Source organism: Hesperophylax consimilis, chromosome 12, assembly GCF_061612785.1.
Source record: "Hesperophylax consimilis isolate HC1 chromosome 12, BYU_Hcon_1.0, whole genome shotgun sequence".
NCBI classification, from domain to species: domain Eukaryota; kingdom Metazoa; phylum Arthropoda; class Insecta; order Trichoptera; family Limnephilidae; genus Hesperophylax; species Hesperophylax consimilis.
Genome location: NC_142847.1, coordinates 36255918 through 36275698, shown reverse-complemented (window position 1 = coordinate 36275698; position 19781 = coordinate 36255918). Strand labels below are relative to the sequence as shown.

The following is a 19781-nucleotide window of genomic DNA, read 5'->3' as shown; positions in this document are numbered from 1 at the left end:
CTTACAAGGTACCCATCGTTCATACGATCTCATGATCTTTGTGAGATGTTATAACCAAACCGAGTTTCGTATTGTGATTAGCCATGTCGGTAATTTTGTTGGTTGTTCGGCGCTCGGCAGCACTTAACTGGCCGCTACTGTTCACAACGTTAATAGAATCATGGGAAAAATGATTTCACACATTTTTTTTTTCCCAAAATTTTTTGAAAATTTATTTTCTTTATTTATATTTATTTTCTAGTTGTATGTCTGAGGCGATTAAGGTATGATAAGGATTATTTGATAATAATCAAAGGTTGCTTACGCTTGGAAGAAGTGTTGGCGAGAAAGTCAGGTAATTATATAATATAATGAGTAAATGAATTTGCATTTCACTAGAAATTAGAATGGGAACCCAAGAAGAAATGGTGTGGGTATAAAACAAAACAAACAAATAATTGTGGCAGATTCTGTCAAGAGTTACATTGATAGACGAGTGTCCATTAATAAGAATGGAGGAAGGAGTGTGTACCAGGGCAGAGATGTGTTGCGTTACATCCTTTATGCATAACCTTACATAGATTTTGTGTATTGGTTAATTAGTTAGTTAAGTAAAGCAATACTTGGCTATTATTTGCATGTCATGTAGGTCAGGCGATGGATTAACCCTTGGAATGCCAAGCTAAAATACCAAGCGGCACGCCATGCGTCGGCTGACACTATTTTCGTAATAACTTTTTTTGTCCACCGTGAATTGTACCGTCTTACCAAATAATGTGTTTTTAGTATTCATAAAAATTATATATATTTATCCTATGCAGTTTCGTTTTCGTTAGTTTAGAGAAATGTTTTTTTCTCTCTAATGTTATTAAAACATGCTCATGAGTTTTATTATATTTTCCAGCTAAATAAGCGTTCTTCACAATAAAAATAAGTAACGTGAGGCTTTCCTGTGAATAAATATTTCAGTACTATGACTTTTGAAATCGGAAATATGACACATTTGACACGGAATTTGCCAAGTGCTCTTTCACAGATAAATTAAATATGTTTGCAAGTGACGAAACGACAAGCTAGAAAAATGTTAAGATATATTATTTCCTTGTCAAGCGAATAAAATATGTTTTAGTATGCTGGGAGCATTTTTGGTTTAAAATACCATAAAATCGTGGCAAGTGCGGTGAGTTCCTAGCAATCAGCTACGGATTCGCTGGCATTCCAGGGGTTAGTGGTGAAGTTAGGTTAGACAGCAGAATGTCCAGGTGCAGTTAGGTTAGGTTAGGTGAGGTATCTAACCGGTCGTCATCGCCGGACAGGGATATGTGGCAGTTCCAGCCGCTTTCCAGCCCCATCTTCTCGCTGAAGACGCGCGACCGCAGCTCGTTCTCTTTGCTGAAATGTACGAAGCGCACGCATGCGCGATCCAGGCGCTCTATCAGCTCCACCATGTCGCTCTGCGCCTGGTACTGCATAGTCACCATGCCGATGAACACCTGTGTACAAATAAACAAACATTCTAATTGGACATATGCAGAAAACCCCGTCCAACCCGTAATTTGCCAGAATGACTATATATGAGGTGTACTGAAATCATCCAAGCTGTCATACAAGTTATTTGGGAATTCTAGCGGCAAAACGCGCCATTCAATGATTATAAAATAAAATATTTTCATAAAATGGATTGACTGTTGATGGTGTTGTGGTGTTTTTGATTTTAGTTGGTATCAATGACATGTTTATGGTCTGACAATATAAAGGCTTTTAATTTCAAATGTTCCGCTATTATATTCCGACATATGAATATTGCCTTTGTTCTAATTGACGATTGCGATTGGATGTGCGAGCGTTGAATCTACAAAATTAAAAACCATGCTTTAATGTTTTTTTTTCAACATCTGCGATTGCCCCCCTCTAGAAAAAACAGAACAAATAAAGTATCTAGGAATCGTAATTGACCATAATCTTAGATGGACACATCACATCAAACAAATCACAAATAGACTCCTCAGAACAATACACATTTTCCTAAATATAAGAAACATATATAAAATAAAACAATTGAAAACAATATATTATGCACTATGCCAATCAATAATAGAATATGGAATAATTGCTTGGGGAGGAACAACAAACGCAGCTATCGCTCAAATAGAAATCGCACAGAAAACGATATTAAAGGTAATACTCAAAAAATATAAACTAACCGACACAGACCAAATATTTAAAAGCTGTGACATACTTGATATACGCCAATTATATGTTAAAACTCTACTAAACTACATTTTCGACCAAAAAAACAAACCCCAACAAACACAAAATATCACTAATAGACCGGTCAGAAAAGCGTATAAAAAAAACATAAAAACTCTGACGGTAAACACTACCTTTGGACAAAGACACCATAAATACCACGCTATTAAAGCATTCAACAGTCTTCCACTTGAAACAAAAATTGAGGAAAATAAAAATAAATTCAAACACAAAATAAAAAAAATGGATTAAAGAACAAAAAAGACAATATTTCCAAAATTCTATAACATAAGAGAATAAAACATATACACACAACACAAAAAAAAATGAATAAGGCAAGCGGTACGCACAAGCACATAGATCATTGTAAGTGCCGATTTCCATTCTCTCCTAATGTTTTTATTTTGGTGTGAGAATTGGATTTTGATTTCTAATCTTTATTTTTGGTGTAAATTTATCTTTATTTTAATGTTGTTTTTTGTGTAATGTATAAATTCGTATATTTTAAAATGGGGGCCTCAGCACGGGTGAACAACCCAGTGAGGCCAACGTTGATGAATTGAAATGTGAAGTACTGTAGAGTAATGTATCAATAAAAAAAAAAATTTAAAAAAATGTGTTTTCGCTCGACACTGCTGTTTTTTTTTTTTTTTTTTAATTGGTAATTTTTTTGATACGTACAGGTACATAATATAATTACACAAAACATAAGGCAGTAACAAAAAAATCCCACAAAGGCGAAGCCTGTGCGTAGGCATTATAAGGTATGTATTCAAAACAGTGGTGGTTACATTATCTATGGTTTAAATGAAAAAAAAATAATTATATATATAGTACATATAGTTAGTTTAATATGATTTACTGGAGTATTTGCGTATTTAATAAAAAACAGTTTTGGCACATCTTGATGGAACTCGGCAAGGAAGTAAACAATTTTGGGCCAATATAGTTAATGTGTCTTTGGGCTAGCCTAGTTTTGCAGTGAGGCACTGTGTACACGCATATGTTGTGTCTCTGGCTAGAACGATTTGGATTTTTACAGAAATTATAAGGACAAGTGCATATAAATTTAAGACATTGGACACAGAAGATCCGCCTTAGTTCCATAATGTCATTTCTTGTCGGCATTGTTCGATTATTGGATTTACTCAGGCTAATGATGGCTCAAATAAACTGGCTTTTTTGGTTTGTTCGCATAACTGTATAGTGGCATTGTTATTTTGCGCTCTGCGTTTGGTCGCTTGAAAGTCTTGTGTATCTGATAAACTTTAGAGACGTCAAGAAATTCACACTAGAGATACACATACTTTAAATATAGGTACTAATAAATACTATTCAGCTCCGTGTTCTTAATGAACAACATATATTATGAATCAAATGAAAATGTTTAAATCTTATCTTTTTATAACAGTAAGGTTTATTTATTTATATATACGCCTAAAAAGGCTTTTACATAAGATTGATACATGATGCAGTGTACATAGGAGAACATCTGTATTATACAGGAGATACTGACAGTAAATAGATGTAATCCATTGTAAAGAAGGTACAAAATACACAATTGTAAAATTGTGATTACAAGTATAATGAGCAAATATAAAGAAATAATTAAAAAAAAAAACTAAATATGAAGCAATATTAGCAAAACGTAAGAGTAACATAAAGTAAAAAAGAAATTACAACAACACTACATATAAGACAAATCATTAAAACAAATTTACCAACGCTACTCTAATTTGTAAGATTCGACAAAGTGTTGGTATAGATTATGCTTTTCTATAAATGGAGTCAATAAATAAATCAATAGCACCCCCATACTTGTTGCCCAGATCATGGATCCTATTGGTCAGTGAGTGTGTCTGATATTGGTATGTATAGTTTATCTGTTTATCTATTATTAGTGATAGTAATAGTAGTAGATAGTAATCTGCTGAAATCATCCAAGCTCCAAATTATATTCAATTTTATACTAACCCACATTTCAGCTATCTGACTTAATTTCATGAAAAAACATCCAAGTGGTTTGAATATCTCATATGTAAGTGTTAGTAATTTGGGGCATTTCAAACTCCATCACATTTGATGACCATCCGATGGAAATCATACATTTTATACATATTGCAATTGGATATATGTATATATATTTTTTTTAAATTAATTAACGGACTTATGTCCAATATATTCCAAAGCGACACGAGATTTGGGACAATGTACAATGCAAGAGTAAAGGATGGTATATAAAAACAGAGACAAACAGGTAAAACATAAGAAAATAGAAATGAAATAGAAGTGTCAAGTCAAGTCAAGACCTTGCTAAAACTAAAGTGATACAAAATATCCTCAATTGCATAGTGAACGACAAAAAATATTCTGACTTATACCAAAAAATCAAGGTCTTAACGTGATTTGACCATTCTACATATTATGGACAATTGAGAATTATAAGCATAATTTATTAGTCGAGTGTTGATTGAGGAAGAGCAGTTCTTTATTTCCGAGTCTGAGTAGGTATTTTGAATGTGATGAGTTCTAGTAATGTAGGTGAGTCAATAAAATTGTTGATAATTTTAATGAAACAAATGAGATCAGATTTTTTCCGACGGTCTTCTAAAGGAGAAAGGTTTAGAATTTGTTCAATTTCATAATACGAGTAATTACCTCTTTCTAATCCTAGCCTCCTAGCAATCCCTTTTAGAAACCGATGTTGAACGGACTCAATATGACGAATATGGATAGCATAAAAAGGACACCATATAACACAAGCATATTCAAGATGGGGGCGAACCAAGGAGCAGTAAAGAGTTCTAAGGGTTTTTATATTTTTGAAGTCTGAAGTGATTCTAGTGATAAAGCCCAGTAGTTTGAGAGATTTATTAACAATCAAATTTATAACTAACTAACTAACTAACTAACCATCACGCCGTTTCCCCGCAGGGGTAGGCAGAGAGGACGGACCGCCAAACAACTCGGTCTTGGCACACACTCCTTGCCTCATTCACATTCATACATCGTCTCATACATACTCTTCTATTGTTCTGACTCTTGACATGGCCCGACTCAAGTATCTGATTCACTTGGTCGTGCCATGTCTTCCTCGGGCGCCCCCGACTTCTGCTACCATTCACATTTGCATCGTATATTCTCCTTACACTCCTTTCTTCGCTCATTCGCTCTACATGCCCAAACCATCTAAGCGTCCCTTTCTTGATCTTACTCATTACGCTTACATCAGCCTTGCACTCTTTGCGGATATCCACATTCCTCACACGATCATACATGGTTTTACCACACATACGCCTCAGGGATCTCATTTCAACAGCATTCAATCTACTTTCATCCTTTCTTTGCCAGTTCCATGCCTCACTTCCATACATCAGGGTAGGTACCAGCACTCCATTGTGGACTGCTAACTTCGCTTCTTTGGACAATTTTTTGTTAGCGCCAACTGCGTTCAGTCCTCCATTAATGGAGTTACCTGCATTTACTCTTCTTTCAATATCTCTGTCAGCCTTCCCATCACTCGTAAACATGCTTCCTAAATACACAAATTCATCCACCTGCTCCAAGTATTCCTCATTCACAGCTATATTACACACTGTTTTCGTACTTTCTCTTTCAAACACCATTACTTTAGACTTACTTACATTCATCATTAACTCATTCTTCACGCATACTTCGTTCATCCTAGACACGAGAGACTGCAGATCATCCATACTATTAGCAATCAGCACCGCATCATCAGCATACAACAGGCAACATACTTTCAGATTACTCAAATTCGCGCCCAATCCCACATCTTTCAATTCTTGCATACAATTATCCATGTATAGATTGAATAACCACGGTGACATTACGCAGCCTTGTTTAACACCTTTTGTGATATCAAACCACCCCGTAAAACCACCGTTCACCCTAACACATGCAACGCTTCCCTCATATAGAGACGCAATTGCCTGAGTCAGATTCGCATTCACTCCATACTTGGACAACACCTTCCATAGCTTTTTCCTGTCGACTCGGTCGTATGCTTTTTGTAGATCTACAAAGGCACAGAAAAGTTTCTGGTTTTTTGCCAGAAACTTCTCGGTGAGCATACGCAATGAGAAGATCTGGTCCATGCACCCCCTTCCACTCATAAAAGCACCTTGCACATCCCATATTTTATCCTTTGTTTCCTTTCTTACCCTTTCAATCAAAATTCTACCATACAGCTTGCCAACTGAACTTAGCAGGCTAATAGCCCTATGATTCCCACATTCCATACGTGACCCTTTACCTTTGTATAATGGCATGATCACTGCTCTTCTCCAATCTAAAGGCGTGTAACCTTCCTTTAAACATTGGTTAAAAAGATTGCACAACCATGTGAGAATTATACGGCTACCTCCTTTAAAAAATTCAGCAGCAATATTGTCGAAACCGACAGCCTTACCATTCTTCATACACTTAATTGATCTTTCTATCTCATCCATGCTAATTTCGGTAACATTCAGTCCATCATCGTTCATATCTGATTCGCCGCTAGAATCACTGTCACTCACTTCGCTTTCAAAGACTTCCTCGAAATACTTCATCCATCTCTCTTTTATTTTTTCCTCATTCGTCAACATTTTTCCATCTTTCGATTTTATTACTTTCATGCTTCCGGTTTCAGGGCCACACCGGGACCTTTTGACTTCCTTCCAAAACAACTTAATGTTTTCTTGGAAATGGTTTGTCATTTTCATTCCTTCTTCCTCTTCCAGGCGTTTCTTTCGTTCTTTCACTCCAACTCTTACTTTTTTCTTACATTCCTTATATACTTCTTTCGCTCGATCCTTCTCTTCGCTGGAAGCACTGCCAGCCGCAATCAGACATAACCATGCTTTCTTCTTCTCTGAGACAAGTGCTTTAATATCATCATCCCACCATGCATCACCTTTCTTTCTACCTTGCGTACTTATTCCACACACCTCTCTAGCAGATTCACAAAGACTCACTTTTATGTGGTTCCATGTTTCGTCTATGCTTAGACCATCCATTTTTTTCTCATTCAATCTCATCTCTGCACAATTCACATACTTACTCCTCTCATTATCGTTTTGTAGTTTTTCTATTTTGATTCTTGTTGGAGTTAGTACCGTTTTCACTTTAGAGCGCCAACCGCGAAAGAGGTTTACTCTCGACACCACCAGAAAGTGGTCAGTTTCAACCTCTGCCCCTCTGAAAACTCTCGTGTCCTCGGTAACGGCTCTCAACCTAGAGTCAATTACTACAAAATCGATAATTGACCTCTCGTTTCCTCTTTCCCACGTATATTGGTGGATACCTTTATGATCGAAAAAAGTATTGGACACAAAAAGGTTCCACTCTAAACATACTTCAAGTATTCTGTTCCCGTTGTCATTCGTTCTTTTATCCCCAAACATACCTAAGGCCGATTCAAATCCGTCACGTCTAATTCCTACCCACCCATTCAAATCGCCTGCCATTATAATCCTTTCATTAATATTTTTCAGTCTCATCACATCATTCACACCAGTCCAAAAATCATCTTTCTCTTCGTCACTCTCAGAATTGACAGGGGCATAACAAACAACAAGAAACACCCTTGTCAAACCGATTTTGAACCTAATCCACATTATTCTCGGACTTACACATTCATACTGCAACATACATTCAATCATTCTGGGAGACAGTAGTGCTGCAACACCCTGACACGCCCTCTCTGTATCTGGTCTCCCAGACCAAATGACGAGCCTATCATTATGCTGCATTGTACCGCTCCCTTTTTTCATACTCTCTGTTACACAAAGTATGTCCAAACATTTGCTAACCATCGTGTCACACAATTCATTCATCTTTCTTTCCATACCTCCTCTAATATTCCACGTACCAATTCGACATTGTTCGAGTTCCTTCCTCCTCTTTGCGCCACCGAAGGGTTGGCGATGTGATGGATAGCGAGCCTCATCGACACCTGTGTCGGCCATTCCCTTCTACAAACTGCTTATCTAGTCTAACATAATGATACTTAGGTATAAATCACTAACATACAAATTAGTATAATATTTAACTTAATCCTAACGCCATCAAAACTATTCCAGATGTCCAAATGAAAAAACTTAATTCTAAAACAAAAAGTATTATAATCACTATAACAATACACTAATCACTGCATAATTGTTTGTACTAGTTCATATTGGCAGAAGACAAAAGACGCGGCTTCATTTCGATTTCGTCCTTCCTAGGGCGTAGGGGCACGGGGCGGTGCAGCGGGGGTGTAGAAATTGCCAGATGATTGTTTTTTATGGGTCATCTTGTAGGGGCGATGGTCGTGAGCGAATCAGTGACCGACCCACGGACAGGTCGTATAGCCGACAGACGTCTATAACGGAGCCGGTAAAGGTAACGGCAAGCATGGTGGCGGCAGCGGGGGTGGAAATATCGGTATGTGACGGTCGATGAGGTCTCCACATCTGGTAGAAATTATCAAATGCCAAACTCGGGCTCACTGACACTGCATTTTTTTGCGGCACCGGGGGTTGACGTATCGGTACGGGGTGACGAGAGACACGGGTAGGTTGCTGCGATCGCCGATGAGATGTCCACGTCTGGTAAAAATTCCGGACTCGGGCTCACAAACACTGAATTACACTATCCCTTGGGATAAACAATCTTGCTAATTATTCTTAAACTCGTAATTCTTCCACACCTGTCACCGTAAAATTATTATATCTGCACTAACGTAACTGACAGACAATAAGGCACATTTACGTGTATTTTTAACGGCGGAATATATTAAATATCCCTATAAATTAGGGAAGGATAGTGAGACCGACGAAGAACACGTCAGGCTGTCCCGAGAGATATGTTCCCGAAAAGAAAGCTTGCTGTCAAGAGAGACACCGAGGTCTTTAATAGATTGAACAGTTGTTAAGCATTTATTATTTAGTCTGTATTCGAAAACAATCGGATTTTTAGTTCTGTAGAAGGACATAATTTTGCACTTATCGACATTTAGTTTCATGAAATTAATTTTACACCAGTTATTGAATCAGTCAATATCTGATTGGAAAAGAAGACAGTCATGGTAATTTTTGATTATTTTTAGGATCTTATTGTCATCAGCAAAAAGCCAAAAGCGTGTGTGAGAAAAAATACTAATAATGTCGTTTATAAACAAGTTGAAAAGAAGCGGGGCTAGATGTGCTCCCTGCGGTACGCCGGATGTAACTTCGATGATAATAGACTCAACGTTATTTATTTTAACTATTTGTTTTCTATTGCTTAAATAAGAATTAAAGAAGGGGGTTTCGTATACCTATAGCTTGAAGCTTGGCAATGAGGAGTGAGTGGTTTACTGTGTCAAAAGCTTTAGAAAAGTCAGTATATAGACTATGTTGTTGGTGAAGGAGAGTAACTTTGTAGTGGTAGATTTAGCAGATCTAAAGCCATGCTGTTCCTCAATCAGTACATGCGTGAAAATAGGTGTTATTTTCTTAGTAATTATAGACTCAGGAATATGAGATAAAATCGATATAGGTCTATAGTTTTCTACGTTTGATTTAGTAGCCGATTTAAAAATAGGTCTTATATAGGAAACTTTCCAGGAACCCGGAAAAGTGGCAGATGATAGTGATAAGTTGTATAATAAACAAAGTGGCTTAGATACAATAGATTTACATTCTTTCAATAATATTTCAGGTATACCATCTGAACCAGTGTTTGTTTTGCTGGAAAATTTTTTAAGGAGTTGAAGACATCAATATGTGTGATTTGGCAATTATTAAGGTCGATAGTATTAGTATGGATAAGTGGAGGGATGGTGCAAATGCTATCAGAATAGACGGAGGAGAAGTGTTCAGCAAAAAGGTTGGCAATATAGCAATCCCTCCACTCAACTATGACTACAACATTGACTTGAATGATTGCCAAATCTCACTTGTAGAGGTTTACCAATCTTTAAGTAAACTTTCTAACAAAAAAAGTACCGGACCTGATGGCATTCCAGAAATCTTGCTAAAAGAATGTAAATATTCATTATCTAACCCAATTTGTATGTTGTACAACTTATCACTCTCATCTGGAACATTTGCTGATTCATGGAAAATTTCATATATTCGACCCATTTTTAAGTCCGGGAACAAGTCAAACATTGAAAATTACAGACCAATATCAATTATATCTTGTATTCCAAAAATATTTGAGTCGATAATTACAAAGAAAATCACTCCTATATTCAAAAATGTTCTGATTGATGAACAGCATGGATTTAGATCGGCGAAATCTACAACAACTAATTTATTGTCCTTTACAAATACCATTGTTAAAGCCTTGGAAGACAACACTCAGGTTGACGTACTCTATACTGATTTCTCCAAAGCCTTTGATAAAGTAAATCACTCGATTCTCATGGCCAAACTTTATGCTATAGGCATTAGAAACCCGTTGTTATCATTCTTTCGCTCTTACTTGAGCGATAGAAAACAAAGGGTTAAAATAAACAACTTTGAATCCTTTAACATTGACGTAACGTCCGGCGTTCCCCAAGGAGCTCATTTGGCCCCGCTTCTCTTCAACCTTTTTATTAACGATATCACCAAAGTTTTTTCTCATACACGCTTCTGGCGTTTTGCGGATGATAATAAGATTCTTCAGATAATTAAATCCTACCTTGACTGCTTACATTTTCAACGTGATATTGACTCGTTTAATAATTGGTGCAAAATAAACTGCATGGAACTTAATGTTGATAAATGTAAAATTTTGTCCTTTTATAGAACCAAAAAACCTATTCAGTTTGATTATAAATTAAACAATGTTTGTTTATCTACTGTAACATCTATCAAGGATCTTGGGGTCACTCTAGACTGCAAACTTTCTTTCCGTGAGCACATTAACAACATTGTTAACAAATCACTTAAACTACTTGGCTTCATTCATAGAATAACCTCTGACTTTAAACATATAAGTACCCTTAAAACTCTTTACTGCTCGTTAGTTCGCCCTCACCTTGAATACGCTAGTGTTATTTGGTCTCCTTTCTATGCTGTCCACATCTGTCACATAGAATCCGTACAACATCGCTTCCTACGAGGAATCGCTTGGAGGTTGGGTCTTGAAAGAGGAGAGTACTCATATGATGAAGTTGAACAAACTTTAAACATTTCTTCTTTGGAGAAACATAGAAGGGACACTGATCTGATTTGCATATTCAAGATTATCAATGGTATTACAGACTCACCTGCTTTGTTGCAACTTATCCAATTCAACATCCCTTCCCGTAGACTCCGAAATAATGAATTGCTGTTCGTCAATCAACATTCTACCAATTATGGATACCATTCTCCTTTGTCCAGAATGTCGAGACTTGTCAACTCACTGTCAAGTCAAAGCATTGAATTTTGTGGTATATGCCTAAATGACTTTCGACAGTCAATACGCAATGTCTAATTTCTAATGCCCTTTGAACCATCTTCATGCTTTGACTTATTATTATCTCCCATTCTTACTTTTATATTATTATTGTCATTGTTATTGTCTTCGCTCCTCATTTATATATGCTCTCCTTTCACTGTCATCTCTGTTTATAAAACTTATTCGTGTAATTAATATGTTGTTAATGGACTATTTGTCCGTAAATAAATAAATAAATAAATAAATATCGATATCGTTGGTAGCGTGAGTTTCAAAAGGATAAACTTGAAAATCATTTTCAATACGTTTTTGCTTAACAAATTTCCAGCATTGTTAAGGGATAATATTTAATTTAGTCTCAGTGAGTTCAATATAAGATTTGTAGCACATAGCATATTCAGTTTTAGATAATTCTCTTAAATGAGAAAAAATTTGATAGAGCGCTAAGTTTTTTGTTAATTTGAATAATTTATGTATTTTCTTTTTTTCAATAATCAATTGCTTTAATGTCAAACTGAACCATTTGGGAAATTTAGGCTGGGAATAAGTTCCCCTTGGAACGAACAAGTCTATAGCATGAGTTATGCAATCATTAAATTTAAATACCGCATCGTTAATATTGGTGTTTGATAACAAGAATGACCAGTCATATTGGACAAGATACCTGTTCATGCCAGTATAGTCACCTTTGTTAAATTTGTAGTGGTGTGAAACTTTTGATTTTAGAGTATCACTTTTGAAAGGATTAGAGAAGTTGAAAACGAGTGGTGGATGATAATTATCAGAGTCAGTAGCTTCACTTACAGAAACGCTGGGCATATTGGTAAATATCAAATCAAGACAGTAGCCAAGACAGTTGTTGATAGAGTTTAGTTGAGACAAATTCATGTATGCTTAGAAATTTGCTATGATGGAAGCTTGAAGGGAAATGTTATTAGGAGTTTTCAAACCCTGACTATCATTAAGCCAAGCAATTTTAGGCAGATTGTAGTCACCACAAATAAGTAAGCAATCGGCATTTATAGAAACACGCTCTACTGCTTTAGTATGTAACTTGAAGATTTCTGTTGGAGAGGAGGGGTTCCTTTAATAAATAAATAAATATACAGGTTGGGCGAGGAATTAACAGAAGGTAAAGTAAAATAAAGTGTTTTTACCTGACTACATTGAAGATCAAAGTAACCTTCCACATCCGTAACATCATCATCCTTGAAGTCATTGAAGAGCAGTGAATCTAGAAAACAAAATAGCAAAAGAAGAATAATTATTGTTAGGTTGTCGATTGTCTATACATTCTGCCTAGTATCTCAGCTGTCTTTGATTCTGGCCTCCCGACAAGCTGACAGATAACATGTAAAATAATGTGCAGTGTCAATCAATAAATATATAGAACATCCATAAGTCTGAATAATGTAATAAAACAATTTGGTATTGAACCCCGCAAATGCCCAAAGATTCTGGGGGTGACGTTTAATGAATTTAATTTAAAATAATTATTTTTACCCATCAGTACTCAAGTATTTAGAAGTAAAAAATATTTGAAAATCATTCTTCTTTTTTCAATCCAAATATATAATTCAAAATGAGAGCAAATAGAATTGCCGTCTTGTGATGTCCCGAAAGAAACCATTCATCTGTTCTGAATGCAATTACTAATGTTATCCAAATTGACCCTGGTAATAAATAACATCTTTGCGATTCTTTCAAGGATAAAGAAACCATCCTGTCACTTCGAATGCAATCAACAATGTTCTCAAAATTTGTTTTGAGAGCATCGCCATTCCATTGTCAGAATATTATGTACTAAATATACAATTTGGCTGTCCTGAATCGGGAATCCTTCCCGGTTGGACAGACAAAGGTTCATTTTGTTTTGTATTGTTTGTAATTTATATATATATAAAATAAATAAAAAAAAAATATATAAAACAAAATTCTCTAGGAACCGTCCTCCTTTGTTACAATGTATGATTATTTTTAAATTTTACTATAGTTTTGTTTGCATTTTAATGGTTAAAATTAAAAGAAGTTGATTTTTTTTTGTAATTTCACTTAAATTAATATCTACTTTTGCACAAAAGTCCTCTTACATTTATTTTTCTACTTCTCATGGAGTTACAATTCAATTCATTTTATTTATTAACTAGCTGACGTGTACCCGGCAATGCTGGGGGTTATCCTTAAATATAGACATGTACCATAGCGGACTTTACAGTAGGCCTTTTTAAGATATACAATTACGTAGTACATTATTTTGACGTATCTCTTGAGATTTAGCTTGCGTTAGCAATGCAGTGCCTGAAAATATATTTTACGACTTGATTATAAAACATTGACTTTTCTCTACTTTCTATAAATATAATATGCATGTATCATATATGTAATCCTTCCAGAAGAAGTTCTCTAAATGATAGTGGAAACCCTATCAACGTTCATTCCGTAGTTTAGAAGAACTAAGCGCACAAACAGACAGACACGGATAGCGACTTTATTTTATACTATGTATGTATTTAGAAATTTTAAAAACATTACAAAATTGTTCATTTTAATTCGTTTTTAAATTCATTTGTTTTGGAAAATTCTTACACAAATATAGACAGTGGGTATATCAACTATACTGGTAAAAACACAGCTTGCCTTTTAAAGGCTTCATTGATGCTAAAAAGGTCAATATCCGAATTATTTCTGTTCAACAGCAAGATTGCTCTCCCCACAGACATGACCATTGGCAAGTTAGTCCTGCAGGCAGTCTATGTTGTCGGTGACAGAGATAACATCGGGAACATAAAAATGAATGCTCTCCATGATGACCGAGTTTTCAAACCATCCACCAATCAGTCTGAAGAAATGTGTAGCAATGTGTACTTCCCTTCTGACCCTTTATAACGAAGTACACCACAGTGGAAATTGTCCATATTTTGGGACAAAGTACCCAGGATCGACGGTACCTACACAAAGTCTAAGTAGGTAATTAATTTTAGCATTTAAAATATGTTGTATGATGGTAATACCGACTCAAGGCTTCATAGTGAGTATGCAACAAGCCAGTTAGGGGGGAAGTTGTGGGTACCTACCCGTGGAGTGATAGTGACTAGTAAGGGGTGGATGGGGCTCGCTCCAGGGGGTGGTGGGATATAGGGAGCGACAGTCAGCCGGCAACTCCAGGTACAAAGCTGACAGGCGGGGGCAGACCCCGCGGGTCAGGGGGCTGGAAATAATACAATATATGAAAACATTATAATTAATTGGAGTAAAACTCCATGACACCACTACACAAATAACGATTAATGTATTAAGATTGGTTACCGGTATGCAAAAGCTGAGCAGTATGCCGTCAGCGAGCTCCTTTGGTAGAAGTCTAAGACCTTCTTTCTGTCTGATGGAGAGAGCACGCATAGATCCTGGCCGTTCCAGAACTCCACACACGAGTCTAGGATTATGTCCGCTGTGCCCTTCAAATAAAATTGCACTTATTATTTGCCAATACATAAATATTTACAAAGTCACCAGAGAAACTTGTTGATTTTGGACATTATTGGATTTTGAATTGAGAACATGTTTGGTTCCAATCGTCATATCATTTATCCAAGTACCTACCTTCCTAAATATTACTTGTTGAAATTATTTGAAAAATAAAAAACAGAAGAAAATGATAAATTTAGTTCTATTATTTTCGGCTAGAAAAAAGAAAAGGATTTTTTGGAAGCTGGTGCGTTTTTTGTTGTGATTGAAAATACTATTTTCCATCTGTGATTTGTCGTTTCACAATAATATCTCGAGATACCGCACTCCGGATTATTGGCTTTTCATTGAAAAGTCATTCAAAATTGTCATTATGTTATGCACACAATTAATTATACCTACTAAAGCCTAATGTTAGGTGGTTTCAAACTCCACAACATTTGATGACCATTAAATCGGCATCAAGCGCCTTTTTGTATTTTTGACATTTGAACGGTGCCCGTTAAACGCCGATTCTTGGCTTGTTTTACCTTTTGATCAGCTGCCAAGCAAAATAATTATGCTTCATGCTTGTCAACTATTGACATTTGATCAAAAGCTGAAACGGGCCGAGAATTTCCAATATATGACACCTCCGACTGTGAAGCTATATACGGTAACCGGATAAAACCTAACATTGACAAAACAGAACATGATAAATGAATAGGTTAGGTTAGGTTTGTTGTTTTTGGTTCTTTTTCTTAACTTTTCTTCAATGTTCTGTTTTTTCGCTGTTCTGTTGTGTCATTGTTCTGTGTAGTCACTGTTCTATTAGGTTACTGTTCTGTATTGTCACTGTTCTGTTTTGTCATGAAACTGCTGTAGACTAGTGTTACCTGTGTGATGAGCTGGAGTCCTGCGGCCTGGTCACGCACCACCACGCCCAGCATGTGCGGCAGGGGCACTTTCACCCTGGTGCTGAGGTGCAGCGAACGGGCAAACCTGGTGTCACGCCGTATAACTTCTGGGGGCTGGAAAATACAACTATTTAGTACCTAATCCGCATCAAAATTGACGAGAAACGATTTAAACAACAATAAATTTATCATTCGGTTGTACTATACCAGGTGTCTGAAGGTGGCAAGATGCGTCTGCAGATGGTACACACTCTTGGCCTCCTCCACGAAGCCAATCTGCTTGGCGAGCTCACACAGGCAGCGGCGGTTAGTCACCGGCACCACGTCCTCGCTGCAACCAAGCACGCCAATATCACTGCGGCCGACTATCCACGTGAATAGTCAGATTTGTTAGTCAAACGGGTGTCGAATTCAACAATCACCGCCACCAACCAGAACCATCACCAATAAATATATACATACATACCAGCGCAAACCCGTGAAAAAGCTTGCTTATAAAAAAATATAATATATGTCTTAGTATCATTGCCATTGAAAATAAAAAAATTACCCATCGAATATTAGTAAACTTGAAAACTATCCAATGACATTGTAAAAATACAAGACATGTTACATTCATACTAATCAAACAAAAAATGTAGCACGGCTTTCACTGTGCCTAGTTTAGTAAAACCTCGCACATGGTCTCAGTAACGTATGTCCACTGTGCCTAATTCAGTGAAACCTCGCGCATGGCCTCAGTAACGTATGTCCACTGTGCCTAGTTCAGTGAAACCTCGCACAAGGTTTCAGTAACGTATGTCCACTGTGCCTAGTTAAGTGAAACCTCGCACATGGTCTCAGTAACGTATCTAAGTATCTGTCAAGCATTTGATCTAAAGAAATAGACATTACAAATAAATAATTATTTATTAATAACATTAGTTTGGTACCTACTTAACTGCTTGTATGATGTGATAAGTTTCCCATAAGTATTTTTAACCTTTTCAATGCCGGAAGGTATTACATAGTATGGCTGTGCGCAGCTGGCCGTGAATATTTTAGCAAAAATAAACCTCAACAATTCTAATTTGTCTATGCATATATTTAAAGACTTGCTAAATACATATGTACATTGTACATGGTAGAAAAATTGAGAGAATATTTCGAAAACACATTCGTTTTGTTTGGGGAATTTGTAAGAAAATTGTAACTTCACTTTTATCTCGTTCATATAATAAAAATAAAGAAATAATTTAAAGTTAAATCGATTGTTACGATAGCGGCGCGAAATATGATATATTCATTTTGGCTATTTTTATGATTTTATTAATAGCATCCAGTATAAATATTTGAGGCAAACTGAAAAGAATTATTATTTCTCTTTTCAACATCAAAAAAATTATGTATTTCCTAATGACAATATGGACACCTGGTCATATATGACCCTAAAACGCTGGAGGGGTTAAGTAAGACAAAAAATCACAGATTTTGAAAAACCTAACAATATTAAAATTTGTCCTACTTCCATCATCATAAGCGGAAAACATTATTTGTGCAATAATGGAGGGCAGAAAATGAAATAATTAATAAGCAGAGGCCTGGGCGGGAACACTTAATCATCACAGTCGGTATTTCCAACCACAGTGGTAGATACTCAGCATTGCCCTGGTGTTAGAGCACACTTAAGAATCAAACGTTGTTTGAAATGGCTTTAGCCGTCTTCGATGAAAAGATTTGAAAGCAACCTTCCTCTTCCCCATCTTCCTTAACTCCCTACTTCCTTCAACCTCACAACATACCCCAATCAGGGCTGCCATAGTCACGCTGGCTCCGGGAAATTTGGATCCTTGTGAGTTATTAACATGGTATGTTTCTATCTACCCATCTTTTTTATACCAAAAAGAATAAGCCAAAACCAGAAAGTGATAGAAAAGACATTTGATGATCAGTGAAATAAAGTAAACACAAAATAAATGCAAAAAGGAACTCTAGTGAAAAATGTTATAACTTAAAAAATATATATTCTTAAACGTAGATCAACAAACGCCGATTGTGAACATATAAGTTTTATTGTTTTTCCTCCTTTGTATAATTCCTTACTACAGCCCCTACCTTAACCTCACAATGCTGCCCAACACTGTCTTTGCTCTTGTGAAGTTTCACCTAAAATATATTAATTAATTATTTTAAATTATTTTTAAAAGAAAGACAAACATTCCCGGGTTACGAATAACCTGACAATATTTGAAAATCTCCTACTACCACCACAGTAAGCTGAAAATGTTGCTTGTGTTGTGATGGAGGACTTAGCCAGCCGAGGAATTGAACACACTACGCCTGGGTGGGACCCAAGCGCGATGTCAACTCGGCCACCGACAGGTCTATAAATTATTTTCATCCGATATATAAATTATTATACCATAAAATCATTGTTACTCATCGGTAGCTTGCCACATCAAGAAAGTAAAATCAGTTGGCGTACGGCAAAAAAAGAAAGCGCTGGCGATCAAGAATTTAAATGGTTAGATTATCAAATGACCAAATGCAAATAATTGTTTCATTAAAAAAAAAAGAAAGACAAACATTTATGGATTACAAATAACCTGCCGATATTTGAAAAACTCCTACCAACATTATTATAAGCGGAAGATGCATGTGCAATGATGGAGGTCTTAGCCAGCAAAGGAATTGAACCTACGATGCATGGGTGGGAACCCGACACATTTGTCGTCTGAGTCATTGATTGTTTATATTCTTGTAAACTTTGAAAGACCGTGATAAGGAAAAAGCAAAAGCAGAAGTGAAAAGTAGTAAGTCGTGGAGGTATTTGCAACAGTGTTTGTTTGTGTGTTTACCTTTGGGTGGCCTCGCAGGTGAGGTGCGAGCAGAAGTTGGTGTAGTGTTCCTGGGTGGCGATGTTGCAGGTGTTGAGTAGGATGGCCAGGCCCAGCGGCTTCAGACACGACAGGTGGTTCTTCCACGAGTGATCATCAAACTCCAGCTTGAACGGCACGTTCTGGTCGTGCGTCAGATCCAATACCTGCTCATTGGACATATTATATAACCACTGGAACGTTTTTGGCCACAATTTGCAAACACGCACGCTGGCCAAAATGTGGCCAAAGTTGGGAAAAGAGCAGTTGGGATTCTTATGCGTTATTCCCATTAAAAAAAGATATGTTAAAACATTTGAAAGGTTACCACGTGTTTTTAACTTCAATATTCACAAAGCTAACTTAGTAGTTTCAAAGTTTATCAATAGATTAACGCATCTCTAGTATAATACATGAATACAATAAAATTTTTGCAATAGCGAGTTATTTTTGTGAAATTTCCCCGTGAATGTTTATTTTGCGCCAATTCTGTTATGTATTTTATCTTAATGTGTTCGTTATTGAATTATCTGCTTATTTCAAAGTCCTGGAATCAAAAATAAGTTGTGAAAATGAAGTTTAAGTTTAAAAATTTACTTTTTCAGTGTGGCATGTGTTTTATCATTGCTGTTATGGGTTGAAGAAAAATTCACTTGAAAAGTGAGTGGTGAGCCAGCTATGCTTGGGAACCTTTCTTTAAATAAATAAGTAATTGAAGAAGAAGATAATACTAGTTAATTAAAAAGAAACATAGAAAAATAAAAGATAACGGTCACAATTAGGAATCGATCTCAAAATCTCTTACCGAAACAGGCGTCTTAACCAACTTGACCATTGGGACCTATTTATTAAACGTCATATTCCAAATTCAGAATTAACAATATCATCTTGCAACAAATTTTTCCATGTTTTGTTTTTTTAATTGAAAACAAAGTTTCTA

General features: G+C 36.2%; 1 protein-coding gene across 3 annotated transcripts in view; it reads right to left on the bottom strand.

Moving 5' to 3' along the window:
- l(2)k05819 (transmembrane protein 94-like protein l(2)k05819) overlaps nucleotides 1-19781 on the bottom strand; it is a 62035-nt gene that overhangs the window by 24072 nt on the left and 18182 nt on the right. For 2 of the 3 annotated variants that reach the window (XM_089638397.1, XM_089638399.1), the window contains exons 9-15: nucleotides 18824-19008; nucleotides 16194-16317; nucleotides 15966-16100; nucleotides 14935-15080; nucleotides 14703-14836; nucleotides 12786-12862; nucleotides 1276-1472 (exon numbers count right to left, since the gene is read on the bottom strand). In XM_089638397.1, coding sequence (XP_089494523.1) covers nucleotides 1276-1472; nucleotides 12786-12862; nucleotides 14703-14836; nucleotides 14935-15080; nucleotides 15966-16100; nucleotides 16194-16317; nucleotides 18824-19008 — 998 coding nt within the window. Of the gene's footprint in view, nucleotides 1-1275; nucleotides 1473-12785; nucleotides 12863-14702; nucleotides 14837-14934; nucleotides 15081-15965; nucleotides 16101-16193; nucleotides 16342-18823; nucleotides 19009-19781 lie in introns of all 3 variants that reach the window. The other variant, XM_089638398.1, reaches the window with a different exon arrangement.